The sequence below is a fragment of the Aquarana catesbeiana genome, linkage group LG07, assembly GCF_042186555.1.
Source record: "Aquarana catesbeiana isolate 2022-GZ linkage group LG07, ASM4218655v1, whole genome shotgun sequence".
NCBI lineage: Eukaryota > Metazoa > Chordata > Amphibia > Anura > Ranidae > Aquarana > Aquarana catesbeiana.
In genome coordinates this window covers 194253658-194268906 of record NC_133330.1, presented here as the reverse complement: position 1 = coordinate 194268906, position 15249 = coordinate 194253658, and the positions used below count along the sequence as shown (strand labels likewise).

The 15249-nt window shown below is 44.7% G+C and overlaps 1 protein-coding gene across 1 annotated transcript in view; it reads right to left on the bottom strand.

Moving 5' to 3' along the window:
* The window catches only part of DDX59 (DEAD-box helicase 59), a 46404-nt gene extending 31706 nt beyond the window's left edge, over positions 1-14698 (bottom strand). Inside the window, exon 1 of the mRNA XM_073592946.1 lies at positions 13453-14698. Coding sequence (XP_073449047.1) covers positions 13453-14595 — 1143 coding nt within the window. The 5' untranslated portion in view covers positions 14596-14698. The remainder of the gene's footprint in view (positions 1-13452) is intronic.
* Positions 14699-15249: the final 551 nt, after the last annotated feature.

Here is a 15249-nt window from a genome sequence, read left to right as displayed (position 1 = left end):
CTCTGACTTTATAAAGGATCGCGCATCCATCAACCTGCTCACTGGGCTAATCAAGATATGGGCTTTTCAGCTATTACAGGAGAGGAGTCCAGTCTTGGACAGCTGGGAAGCTTTCATGTTTGCTCTTATATTACAGTTTCTAAGAAAACCAGTGTTACCAAGTCTGCTCCTAATTCACGTGGCCTATGGGTACCCAGGGACAGGAATACCCTGTACAGATACGACTAAGCCATTTCAGTCTGTGCTAAGTTACGAAGCCCTAACCCCTCAAAGCCTAGACGCTCCTGAGGTTTTACCCACTCCTACCCTGGATGATGTGGAACCTTTGGAGATCGGGTCCATCCGGTCCAAGCTGTCTAAGGGAGAGAGAGCGCGCGGAGGAGAGGCTGTGGACTCTGTTTCTATTATGGAGTAAGAGGACACTGTATCTCTCTCTGCCCAACTCGTCCACCTCAGCCAAAGTTTCAGCAAGTGGGTACTACTAGGATCCTTCCTGCCACCCCTGAACCTTTGCCTGCTATCCAGCTTGAAGTTCCTGTGCACCCAGTCTGACGTCCCAGTGCCTGCTAGCCAGTTTGATGTTCCGGTACCTGCTGCCTGGTCTGATGTCCCTGTGCCCATGTTCCAGCTAGACGTTCCTGTGCCTGTGTCCCCACTTGAGGTTCCGGTGTCCCCGCTTGAAGTTCCTGTGCCTCTGTCCCCGCTACCTCCTGACTGTACGTATGCCTCAAATGGCACCATAGTCCGTAAGCAGGACCTGAAGATTTTTTAAAGAGCCTTGCGAGCGACGAAAGTCTCCCCAGCTGGAACTTCTAAAACATAGAAAGCCCTCTAGAAAGCCCAAAAGGGAATAAGGAAGTTTTCTAACTCTTCTTTTGATTTAGTTTGATATTTTTGACGAACTATCTGCCACGGTCCCTACCGTGCCTTGCCTTGCAGAAAGCCAAGTGGCTCTGGGTGGTATTGAACTCATAGAAGAAGCACAAGGAGAAAGGCGCCTCTGGGTGTAGATGTGAAAAACAATTTATTAAAATGTTATGTACAAGCAACTCATATTTTAGTAGACATCAATAGGCATGTAGTGAGGTTAAAAGTATCCATCGTGGGAATAATCATCAGATCGGTCAGGGTGTCTCTTCCTGCTTGCCGGGTGTGTGGCTGTGTATGCTGGACACCGCTAGAGGGTAAAGCTGGCCACGGTGAAGACGAAACTCAAAGCGAGACCTGAAGCGCAGATGGAAGGCAGGCGAGGAGAGATGACGTCACTGGTAAGCGACGCGTTTCATGAGTGTACGGGCTGCAATGAAGTGGCGGCCATGCTCCTTCGTCAAGCTTGACGAAGGAGCAGCTGTCACTCACCTGCATCTTTGTTACCGTGGGCTGTGTGTATTTGCAAGGGTAAGCGTACATCTCTGCGCCATGGACTCCAACCTAGGTAAGCCCTTACACTGCAACACTTTCAACACCTTCCTTCCACAGGACAAGTCCTTGCTGGACAAGATTTCCAAATGTTAGTGCTTCATAAAACATGGCTTGAGAACCATACTACAGTCCTAGAGATTTCTTCCCAAGAAGTACCTGCCCTCTTTGTTCCAGATGCAGCCATCGACCCTGAGGAGTGAGCTCTAATTCTAGCAAGTATTAACTGACAAGGACTGATGGATGCTGAAATAATAGCAATCCATCAGGCCATGATACTCTAGGCAGCACCTAGCCCTGGACGTGTCCACTATATAAAAGATTAGACATTGGATAGATCTTTGTCCAAATAAACTTCCAGAAAACCCAAAAGGGCCATCACTTGTATCTTAAGGGTAAGTAACAAACCCTTTTTAAAGTGGTTCAAAAAGGCAGAGGTAAATTGTTTTTAAAACATTTTATACTTTACAATCACTTTAACACCTTCCTGGAGTTAATCCAGAACTGTAGGAATTGAATATGAATGTATGTAAATTCTTTGTGAGGAATAAAAATGTCCTCCAAACCTTAGTGTATAGTTTACAGGTATTCACTTTACAGCTAGGAAGAAAGGCATTAAAACGCCTTTCCAAAAATACTCTTTTCTCGAGAATTCTCCTGCCAGCCTCCAGGCCATCGGTGGAAGAGCCAGGAATGCAGATGCAAGAACAGTCTCAGTGATAATAAATCTATAAAATTCTGTAGAATCCAGGGAGAACTGACTGCCAGAGACTTCAGAGCTGAGACTCGCCTGAGCTCTGACCTTTTTGGTCCCGTAGAGCTATCAACATAACTGCTTGGTCCTGGATAATCTTTCTGATCTTACCCCAAACCTGATCCCCCCGCCCCCCAAAAGCATTATAAAAATCTACCTACCTGCCTTACACCGGTCTAATACGTACATCCATGTAGATTCATGGCGTCATTTGTTTATAGTAGAATAAATCTTCACATTCCAGTGTAAGGCATTCTACATGGCACTGCACAGGTTAATACATGACCTCAGTCTATAGGCTAAAGACTGACACCTCCTATAAAGAAACTATACAGTGCCTTGAAAAAGTATTCATACCCCTTGAAATTTCCCACATTTGTCATGTTACAACCAAAAGAAAATACAAATGTATTTTATTGGTATTTTATATGATAGACCAACACAAAGTGGCATATAATTGTGAAGTGGAAGGAAATTGATAAATGGTTCTCAAAATGTTTTCCAAATAAATATATGAAAAGTGTGGTGTGCATTTTTATTCGGCCCCCTTTATTCCGATACCCCTAACTAAAATCTCGTGGAACCAATTGCCTTCAGAAGTCACCTAATTAGTAAATAGAGAGTCAACTTGTGTGTAATTTAATCTCAGTAAATACAGCTGTTCTCTGAAGCCCTCAGGAGGTGTTAGAGAACTTTGGCTGGCCATACATTATACAATTTTCTTGTTCAATTTCCTCTATTTACCTTTAACCATGTAGTGCAAGAGCCTGCCTGATTGCACCAATTGAAAGTGTTTAGGTTTCACCTCATATTATACGGTTTTGGTAAATCTAAAGGGAAAATTGTACAATAAAAAAAAAAAAGAATTGTATAATGTATGGCCAGCCTTAGTGAACAACCAGCATCATGAAGCCCAAGGCACACACCAGACAGGTCAGGAATAAAAGTTGTGGAGAAGTTTAAAGCAGGGTTAGGTTATAACTAAATATCCCAAGCTTTGAACATCTCATTGAGCACTGTTCAATCCATCATCTGAAAATGGAAAGAGTATGGCACAACTGTAAACCTACCAAGATATGACCGTCCACTAGGGATGAGAAGAACCCTCCCCCCCGGTTCGGTTCGCAGTAGAACAGGCAAAAAATATGTGTGAACACCGTTAAAGTCAATGAGACACGAACATGAAAAATACAAAGTGCTCATTTTAAAGGCTTATATGCAAGTTATTGCCATAAAAAGTGTTTGGGGACCCGGTTACTGCCCCAGAAAAAAACGGACGTTTTTTTCCAGGAGCAGCAATTTTAATAATGCTTAAAGTGAAACAATAAAAATGAAATATTCCTTTCAATATCGTGCCTGAGGGGTCTCCTTAGTCTGCCTGTAAAGTAGCGCATCTTTCCCATGTTCATAACAGTACCACAACAAAACGCCATTTCTAAAGGAAAAAATTTCATTTAAAATTGTTTGCGGCTGTAATGAATTGTCGGATCCCGGCAATATAGATAAAAATCATTGAAAAAAAAAACGTGCCAAAATAAAAAAAAAAAAATGCAGTGGGGGTCCCCCCCAAAATCCATGCCAGACCCTTATCCGAGCAGGCAACAGGCAGGCCGCAGGAAAAAGGGGGGATGGATAAGAGAGCGTCCCCTCCCTCCTGAACCGTACCAGGCCATATGCCCTCAACATGGGGAGGGTGCTTTGGGGTCCCCCCCTAAACACCTTTTTCCCTTGTTGATGGGGACAAGGGCCTCATCACCACAACCCTTGCCCAGTGTTTGTGGGGGTCTGCGGGCGGAGGGGGCTTATCGGAATCTGGAAACCAGATCCTGACCCCCCCCGGCATGTGAATGCGTATCAGGTACATTGTACCCCTACTCATTCACCAAAAAAAGTGTAAAAAAAAGGTAAATTCTTTAATAAAAGAATTGTCAAAAATGAAGTGTCCCGCGATGTCCATCCATCTTCAATTACAGTGCAGAAGGACTGAGAAAAGAAAAAAAAAAAAGTAAAAATCTGCCTTGATGGGTAGGCGTCCCGCCGACTGCAGCCTTTTCGTGATGACATCTCTTATATAACCAAGGGCGGGAACACCCGGTGACGTAACCGGGTGACCTCACCCCCTTCTGACATCACGTGAAGTCAGAGGAGGCGGGGTCACCCATTTACATCACCAGGTGGCCTCGCCCTTGGATATATAAGAGCTGTCATAGCAAAAAGGCTGCAGCCAGCGGGACTCCTCTCATGGAGGCAGAGTTTTTCCGTTTTTTTTTTTTTTTTCTCTCGGTCCGTCTGCGCTGTGATTGAAGATGGATGGATAGATATCGCGGGACACTTTTTTTAATAAAGGAATTGTCAAACTGTCTCCTGTCATTTTTACTTTTTTGACACTTTTTTTGGTGAATGAGTGAGTAGGGGTACAATGGACCCGATACCCATTCAAATAGGGGGGACAGGATCTGGGGGCCCCCCTTGTTATAAGGGGCTTCCAGATTACGATTAGCCCCCCGCCCGCAGACCCCCAGAACCACCAGGCAAGGGTTGTGGGGATGAGGCCCTTGTCCCCATCAACAAGGGAAAAAGGTGTTTTGGGGGGGGGCCCCAAAGCACGCTCCCCATGTTGAGGGCATGTGACCTGGCATGGTTCAGGAGGCTGAGAGCGCCCCCCCTTTTCCTGTGGCCTGCCAAGTTGCATGCTCGGATAAGGGTCTGGTATTGATTTTGGGGGGGACACCACACCTTTTTTTTTTTTGGCACAGGGTTCCCCTTAAAATCCATATCAGACCTGAAGGGCCTGTTAATGGACGGGGGGGGCCTCACGCCGTTTTTTTTTCAATGATTTTTATCTATATTGCCTTGTTTTGGCAATACATTACAGCCATGAGCAGTTTTGTATGACTTTTTCTTTTAGAAATATGATTTTACTGCTCTCATTCATTACACTATGTACGGCTGGCCGCTATGTAAGCAGCCTTACATAGTCTGGGGTGTGGACTTAGCCCCCTGAGCCATGATTGGCCAAACGCACCCTGCCTTTGGCCAATCATGGCTCTCATAGAAGAAGAGCACGCTATATTTGGCCAAAGCCAGTGCATTATGGGGAATTCCGCGGGCGCTCGAATTTCCCGCGAACGCCCCCAATGTCCGGAATTCGGCGAACGACCAATGTTCGACTCGAACCGCGGGCTCATCCCTACTGTCCACCTAAACTGACAGGCCGGGCAAGGAAAGCATTATTCAAAGAAGCAGCCAAGAGTCCCATGGTAACTCTGGAGGAGCTGCAGAGATCCACAGCCCAGGTGGGAGAATCTGTCCACAGGACAGCTATTAGTAGTGCACTCCACAAATCAGGCCTTTAGGGAAGGAGTGGCAAGAAGAAAGCCATTGTTGAAAGAAAGCTATAAGAAGTCCTGTTTGCGAGAAGCCATGTGGGGGACACAGAAAACATGTGGAAGAAGGTGCTCCGGTCAGATGAGACCAAAATTTAACTTTTTGGCCTAAAAGCAAAATGCTATGTGTGGCGGAAAAAAAACACTGCACATCACCCTGAACATACCATTCCCACTGTGAAACATGGTGGTGGCAGCATCATGTTGTGGGGATGCTTTTCTTCAGCAGGGACAGGGAAGCTGGTCAGAGTTGATGGGAAGATGGATGGAGCCAGATACAGGGAAATCTTAGAAGAAAACCTGTAAGAGTCTGCAAAAGACTTGAGACTGGGGAGGAGGTTCACCTTCCAGCATGACAACGACCTTAACCACTTGAGCCCCGGACCATTATGCTGCCTAAGGACCAGAGGTCTTTTTCCAATTTGGCACTGCGTCGCTTTAACTGCTAATTGCGCGGTCATGCAATGCTGTACCCAAACGAAATTTGCGTCCTTTTCTTCCCACAAATAGAGCTTTCTTTTGATGGTATTTGATCACCTCTGCAGTTTTTATTTTTTGCGCTATAAACGGAAAAAGACCGAAAATTTTGAAAAAAAATGATATTTTCTACTTTTTGTTATAAAAAAAATCCAATAAACTAAATTTTAGTCATACATTTAGGCCAAAATGTATTCGGCCACATGTCTTTGGTAAAAAAAATGTCAATAAGCATATATTTATTGGTTTGCGCAAAAGTTATAGCGTCTACAAACTAGGGTACATTTTCTGTAATTTACACAGCTTTTAGTTTATGACTGCCTATGTCATTTCTTGAGGTGCTAAAATGGCAGGGCAGTACAAACCCCCCCCAAATGACCCCATTTTGGAAAGTAGACACCCCAAGGAAATTGCTGAGAGGCATGTTGAACCCATTGAATATTTATTTTTTTTGTCCCAAGTGATTGAATAATGACAAAAAAAAAAAAAAATATTTACAAAAAGTTGTCACTAAATGATATATTGCTCACACAGGCCATGGGCCTATGTGGAATTGCACCCCAAAATACATTCAGCTGCTTCTCCTGAGTATGGGGATACCACATGTGTGGGACTTTTTGGGAGCTTAGCCGCGTACGGGGCCCCGAAAACCAAGCACCGCCTTCAGGATTTCTAAGGGTGTAAATTTTTGATTTCACTCTTCACTGCCTATCACAGTTTCGGAGGCCATGGAAAGCCCAGGTGGCACAAAACCCCCCCAAATGACCCCATTTTGGAAAGTATACACCCCAAGCTATTTGCTGAGAGGCATGGTGAGTATTTTGCAGCTCTCATTTGTTTTTGAAAATGAAGAAAGACAAGAAAAAACTTTTTTTTTTTCTTTTTTCAATTTTCAAAACTTTGTGACAAAAAGTGAGGTCTGCAAAATACTCACTATACCTCTCAGCAAATAGCTTTGGGTGTCTACTTTCCAAAATGGGGTCATTTGGGGGGGTTTTGTGCCACCTGGGCTTTCCATGGCCTCCGAAACTGTGATAGGCAGTGAAGAGTGAAATCAAAAATTCACGCCCTTAGAAAGCCTGAAGGCGGTGCTTGGTTTTCGGGGTCCCGTATGCGGCTAGGCTCCCAAAAAGTCTCACACATGTGGTATCCCCGTACTCAGGAGAAGCAGCAGAATGTATTTTGGGGTGTAATTTCACATATTCCCATGGCATGTTTGAGCAATATATCATTTAGTGACAACTTTGTGCAAAAAAAAAAAATTTGTCTCTTTCCCGCAACTTTTGTTGCAATATAAAATATTATAATAAAATTTTATGCACAAAATTTAGAAGCTTATGTCACACATCACCAACTCTTCTAACCACTTGAAGACAAAGCCCTTTCTGACACTCATTGTTTACATGAAAAAGTTATTTTTTTTTGCAAAAAAATTACTTTGAACCCCCAAACATTATATATTTTTTTAAAGCAAATGCCCTACAGATTAAAATGGTGGGTGTTTCATTTTTTTTTTTCACACAGTATTTGCGCAGCGATTTTTCAAACGCATTTTTTGGGGAAAAAACACACTTTTTTAAATTTTAATGCACTAAAACACACTATATTGCCCAAATGTTTGATGAAATAAAAAAGATGATCTTAGGCCGAGTACATGGATACCAAACATGACATGCTTTAAAATTGCGCACAAACGTGCAGTGGCAACAAAATAAATGCATTTTTAAAAGCCTTTAAAAGCCTTTACAGGTTACCACTTTAGATTTACAGAGGAGGTCTACTGCAAAAATTACTGCCCTCGATCTGACCTTCGCGGCGATACCTCACATGCATGGTGCAATTGCTGTTTACGTTTGACGACAGACCGCCGTTTGCGTTCGCCTTAGCGCGAGAGCAGGGGGCGACAGGGGTGCTTTTTTTTTTTTTTTTTTTTCCTTTATTATTTTTTTGCTTTTTTATCTTATTTTTAAACTGTTCCTTTCATTTTTTTTTTTTTTTTATCATTTTTATTGTTATCTCGGGGAATGCAAATATCCCCTATGATAGCAATAGGTAGTGACAGGTACTCTTTTTTGAAAAAATTGGGGTCTATTAGACCCTAGATCTCTCCTCTGCCCTCAAAGCATCTGATGACACCAAGATCGGTGTGATAAAATGCTTCCCCAATTTCCCAATGGCGCTATTTACATCCGGCGAAATCTAAGTCATAAAATGATCGTAGCTTCTGGTTTCTTAGGCCATAGAGATGTTTGGAGCCACTCTGGTCTCTGATCAGCTCTATGGTCAGCTGGCTGAATCACCGGCTGCATTCTCAGGTTCCCTGTTGAGACAGGAGAGCCAGAGAAAAACACGGAAGACGGTGGGGGGTGGGGGCATTCCCTCCCACGGCTTGTAAAAGCAGTCTAGAGGCTAATAAGCCACTAGGATTGCTTTTACATGAAAGCCGACCGCTGGCTGAAAAGAATGATACCAAGATGATACCTAAACCTGCAGGCATCATTCTGGTATAACCATTCAAAGTCGTGAATGGTGTACCTGAAGACAAAAAAATGGTTAACAATAAAGCACAGTAAACGGTAAAGTATAAAAAATTGCATACCTGAAAAGCAAACATGATAAAACATAATAACAATAAAACATTGCAGAATAGAATACAGTAAAAAAGAGCAGAACAAGAGAGAGAGAATAGAGAGAGAGAGAACAATAAAACGACAACTATTCTTTTTTATTTTATATATATATTTTTTTTTTTTTACACTTTTTTTGTAACTGTAACTTTTATAACGGTAACCGGTTCCAGGTTTGGGTCTCTCAAAATGCGATGGCATCTTGGGAGACCCTGTGAAAGTGCGCCTAGTCTGTGCAATGCTGTACCCTACGCTAATACTCAACTAGTGTATGGTAGCGTTCAAAACATTCACCAATGCAAAGACCAGGATTGTCAGGACAGGAGGGACAATAATAGCGGGTGTCACGCCTATATCCGCGCTTGCTGCAGACACGACATCTTTTTTGGGGGGGTTCGTTGGGTAGGGGTACTCGGGAGGACATAAAGAAAATGCCTCTCATGCAGCCGACTGCATTTGGTTGGGGATGTGAATGGGGGAAGTACGGGCGCTGCAGAAGCGGTGGGTTCCAATTAGGATTGGCGAATGCAGCAGGAAGGGCACTATGGGTACGACGGGCCTGTGTTTGTCTTCTTGGTGGCAGCGGGACACTACTTGTGCTTGCCACCTCACCAGCTTGAACTGCACTTATGGGACTCGCCACGTCACCAAGTGTTACTGCAGTGCTGGTTTGACTACGACCGGGGTGTACTAGGCCGCTGGCGCTTGCCAGTTCAATAAAAAGCTACCAAAAAAACTGTCAGCGATCGCAGGGATCAGGCCTGACTCTGCGAACGCTGCAGTTATGCGTTAAGTGTTTTGTAAGTGACAGTGATCGATCGATACTGCACTTGGGTGGGCTGGGCTGGGCTGGGCGGAGGGGCAAAATGCAGGTGCTAGCAGGTATCTGGGCTGATCCCGCTAACACTGCGTTTTTGGGAACCCTAAACTGCTGGGGACGCCAGTATAGATCTGATCGGATCAGATATTGATCCGTTCAGATACTATACCACTAAGGGAGGTGTACGGTGCGTGCGTGGGTGTTAGCGGTACTGGCGCTAATCTGACGCTGCTTGGGGCTGGTGCTTGCCAGTTCACCAAAATACTACCAAAAAAACTGTTAGCGATCGCAGGGATCAGGCCTGACTCTGCGAACGCTGCAGTTATGTGTTTAGTGTTTTGTAAGTGACAGTGATCGATCGATACTGCACTTGGGTGGGCTGGGCTGGGCCGGGCGGAGGGGCAAAACGCAGGTGCTAGCAGGTATCTGGGCTGATCCCGCTAACACTGCGTTTTTGGGAACCCTAAACTGCTGGGGACGCTAGTATAGATCTGATCGGATCAGATATTGATCCGATCAGGTACTATACCACTAAGGGAGCTGTACGGTGCGTGGGTGTTAGCGCTACTGGCGCTAACCTGACGCTGCCTGGGGCTTGCCAGTTCACCAAAATGCTACCAAAAAAACTGTTAGCGATCCCAGGGATCAGGCCTGACTCTGCGAACGCTGCAGTTATGCGTTTAGTGTTTTGTAAGTGACAGTGATCGATCGATACTGCACTAGGGCTGGGCCGGGCGGAGGGGCAAAACGCAGGTGCTAGCAGGTATCTGGGCTGATCCCGCTAACACTGTGTTTTTGGGAACCCTAAACTGCTGGGGACGCTAGTATAGATCTGATCGGATCAGATATTGATCCGTTCAGATACTATACCACTAAGGGAGGCGTATGCTGCGTGCGTGGGTGTTAGCGGTACTGGCGCTAATCTGACGCTGCCTGGGGCGACGCATATCACCGCCGGGCGATCAGGGGGCTAAACCTTTATTCGGTAATAAACGGCGGGTGCCCTGACACTATAAAAAATAAACAAACTAACCAGCGTCACCCGTAACAGTTATACGGTGATCAGTGGTGAAAGGGTTAACTAGGGGGCAATCAAGGGGTTAAAACCTTTATTAGGTAGTATATGGGGGTCCCTGTCGCTATAAAACGCTGACGGCGAACCTAAATATTTACCTCACTAACTAGCGTCACCAGCGACACTAATACAGCGATCAGAAAAATGATCGCTTAGTGACACTGGTGACAGGGGGTGATCAAGGGGTTAAAACTTTATTAGGGGGGGTTAGGGGGGTATCCTAGACCTAAAGGGGGGTAATACTAACTGTCCCAACACTGTAACTGTCACAAACTGACACCAATGCAGTAATCAGAAAAAAAACAAAAAAAAAAAAAACAAAAAAACTGCTGGTGTCAGTTTGTGACAGGGGGGGGGGTGATCGGGGGGCGATCGGGGGGGGGGGATCGGGGTGTTTTGTGTGCCTGGCATGTTCTACTGTGTGTGTAGTGTTTGTGCACTCACATACCTGTCTTCTCTCCTCGGGCCGGAACGGAAATTACCGAGCCGAGGAGAGATGACATCATTTCCTTTGCTGCTGTTTAGCATACAGCAGCAAAGGAATGTTCTCATTGGCCGGCGGCGATCGCGAGGGGGGGGCCACGAACGGATGGCCTCCCCCTCATCTCCGATCGCCGTGGGAGAAAAGACGACCGCCTCGGGCACCGGGGGGGGGGTCCGATTGGACCCCCCACCCGCGGAAGGCAAATCACGTATATGTACGTGATTTTGCCTGTCCGTGCCACCTTGCCGACGTAAATCGGCGTGAGGCGGTCATCAAGTGGTTAAACATACAGCCAGAGCTACAATGGAATGGTTTAGATCAAAGCATATTCATGTGTTAGAATGGCCCAGTCAAAGTCGAGACCTAAATCCAATTGTGAATCTGTGTCAAGACTTGAAAATTGCTGTTCACAGACAGTCTCCATCCAATCTGACAGAGCTTGAGCTATTTTGCAAAGAAGAATGGGCAAAAATGTCTCTCTAGATGTGCAAAGATGGTAGAGACACACCCAAAAAGACTTGCAGCAAAAGGTGGTTCTACAAAAGTTTTAATGCACGCCACACTTTTCACATATTTATTTGTAAAAAAAATGTTGAAAACCATTTATCATTTTCCTTCCACTTCACAATTATTTGCCACTTTGTGTTGGTCCATTACATAATTTCCCAATAAAATACATCAACGTTTTTGATTGTAACATGACAAAATGTGGAAAATTTTAAGGGGTATGAATTCTTTTTTAAGGCACTGTATATCCCACAACCCCTGTCTAGTGCTGGTCCAGGTGAAAACTAAATCATAAATTAGATAAAAATAGATTAGGGGTAGATGAAAGCAATTAGCAGAGCTTACCATGCTGGAAAAGATGAGTTTGTTTCATAAAACATTTTTGATCTTCACAGAGAAATGGCAGGTTTGCCTGTGACCAAAAAAAGAAGAAGTTGCTTGCCCTTCTGGAGAAAAAGGGACAGGGTAGGTGGATCCATGAATGGACATAGGGGAATCAATTATCCATGACACAGCAAACTGCGGTCACGTGTGAATCCACCGTTACATGGTAAGGCAAATAAACGACAACGGAAAAAAAAAAAAAAGTGTACAATCCAAGCACATCAATTTTATGAAGCATACCCTTACACATAGACATGATTAAAACCCTTATGAAAATGGCAAGTTCTAATCCTGTTATTAGCAGGATATTTTTTTCATACAAAGCTATCTAAATGAATCAGAAGGCCTGAAGCAGTATTAAACCCAAAAGCAGCAAACACTTATATTGTTTCTTAGATGTGATGTCTGCATTAGTTTCTTTTTGGCCTTTTTCCCATCTGCACTAACCTGGTGATCTGGCCATTACCACACCTCCGGTATTAGTGGGACATCACTCTGGAGGAATGAGTACAGGATTGTCAGTCGGGGGGGGGGTTTAATACATGTTTGGTTTTGGGTTGAATACCACTTTAAAATGTACAACCTCTACATTCTTAATAGGCTAGGCTACCTCAAAATACAATGAGTAAAAAAGCGCTAAGCCCACTAACCTATAATCACAAGGTACTTTGTATGGGCTTATCTTAAGAGGTGCTGCTCTGAAAGAGTAGAGGTGGACCCCAATCTAGCCTGTCTAGAAGGCTTCATTGCTCCCTACTTCACTCTATCGAAGGAGGATTAATTAGGAGGCTTGCTGGAGCCTACACATGACCTAAGACCCACCGCAGTATGTTCTCCACTCCTGCAGCCTGTAGTATTTACTAGCCAAATGCCACCTCCTTTCTGCACTCAAAGCCCTGAATAGAATGGCGCTGGAATATGGGCATCTGTGCAGAAGTGCACATGCCACCCACCAGGAAGTGTGTCATTCTTTTGCCGAAACAGAGCTGGTGCCATCTTAGTCCTCCCTCTTGGAAAAATGCAGGAAAAAACCCCCAAGGGCACCCGATGAACACCAGCACCAATACCACATCAGAAGGAACAGGAAAAAAAAAAGTAAAGGCTGCAGAAGTTGCTGGCATCAATCAAGCAGGTCCAGAATATATGATCAGGGGAAAAAACCCTCAGGTAAGTAACCAGATCAGGCGCACAGACACACCAAGGGGTCCAGACAACCACAATTATCAAAGCCAGGAGAAAAAAAAACAAACAGGACAGTGTGCTCCTAGATAGTCAAAAGCACAAAACACCTGAGGATGGGGGGGTGTCTTTTCCATCTTTTTCTGTTGAAGGCAGAGCCAATCATCTCAAGTAGCTGTCCTGGAAGATGATTTGGAGAAAAAAAGTTGTCTGTCACAGTATCGCAGTCACAGAGACAAACACACACACTCAGCATGGCCAGTTTATGGCACAATTAGCAACTCTTACACATGTAGGTAATGTTAGCATAAGACATGTTTTAATTAATACCAGGCACTACCTGTTTGAGACAGTGGATTATGGCTGGAAGAAGGAAAGCTACTGTTTTTCCTGAGCCAGTGTCTGCGCTTGCCAAAATATCTCGCTCCATCAGTCCAACAGGGATCATTTGCATTTGGATCGGAGTGGGAACTTCATATCCGGCTCTTTTTAAATTTGCACAGAGTGCAGAGGGAAATCCTAAATGTTCGAACTCTATGATAGGTTTGCACACCTCATTACCTTGCACAGATAAGCCAAGCTGCTGTCTTAGGTGGTCAATCTGATCCTGCCCCAGCTGGGCTATAAAATCATGTTCAGTGTAGGAGTAAGAGGTATCATGGTGGGTAGCTGTAGAGGATGACGACTCCATGGACATGTATGGATGAGGTATGATATCAGATGCAGTATATATTTGTCCTCCATCAGTACTTGCTATCACCTGGTACTCAAGGGGGAAGGCTGTGTTCTGAGTGCTGCTCTTCTGAGCTTGTAATAAGTCCCATGCTTTGCATTCCAAGCTGCAAACATCATGCTCTGTCTGATCACATATGTATTCTCCATATCGCCCACATACAACACACACTGGTTCTCCCGAAACGGGCCAACGCTGAAGTTTGCTGAAGGATTTGATGGGTTCATCTTCTAAAACACATGGATCTACAGAGGATGGCAAAGAAACACAAGAAGGGGCAGAGAGAGCATCTAAAGAGGGTGGTGGTGCTGAAGGGGGACCACTGGACACCACAGCTGGTGGATCAGGAGAAAATACAGATGAATCAACTTCACTGGAGGCAGATGCTGAAATACTGCCATTCCCTGAGGAAGTGAGGAAAGGAGGAGAAAATGGAGGAGCAGAGGAGCTGGTCACTGAGGGATGGTTAGAAGAAGCAGATGCTGATACAATGACATCCCCTGATGAAGTGAGGGAAGGAGGAGAAACTGGAGCAGAAGTGCTGGTCACTGAGGGATGGTTAGAAGAGGCAGGAATAAGGGTAGGCGATGAGTGTGACAACTCAGCAATGGGCAGCGATGGTGGGATGAGAGCAGTAATAGAAGTAGAGGAGTCAAGTGACACCGCCTCATGGCTTCTATCGGTGGCTCTCTTCTTCCCCGCACTCTTTTCAGTCTCTGTCCGCCTCTTCACAGCTCTCGGTACAAACATTATAATCCCAACCTGCAACACCGATCATCACATCTGACACAAAAAGCACAACTTCCTGTCTGTCAGCACTGCAAATACACCGGCGCCGTGTCAGCCAATCATCTCCTTCTCTTCCCCACACATGGGCTCTGTACCAGCCAATAATCTCCTATTCCTCACACACCGGTGACAGAACAACGGCGCTCAGTAATGAGGTCACTTCCGTATACACAAGCCCATGTAATGGAGCATAGAATGTTGTGTTTTTTCTGCATTGTAATCACATGTGTACATAAAGCCCCGGTTGTTCTCACGATCTAATAAAACTCAGCTTCTACTTTTCTATCGTATTCTGGGTTGTTTGGACTGAATGAATTACCAAAGAATAATATAAGACGCTCGGAATGGCAGGCATCAAATTCCTATGTTAGTATCTTCTATACTGGTGATCTGTCAGACTTGCTGGCAGAGGCTAGAGACACAGAGGATATTGTTTATTAAATAATGAATATCCACTGTAGTAGAAAATAATTAGATACCAAAAAAAGCGCGCTTTCACGCTGCTATGCTAAAAAAACGGTACCAAAAACTAATTTGTGTTTTTGACGCATGTTGCCGGTGTGTATTCTGGGTGCCTATTTATTAAGCAGAATGCTTCTTCGAAACTAGGACATG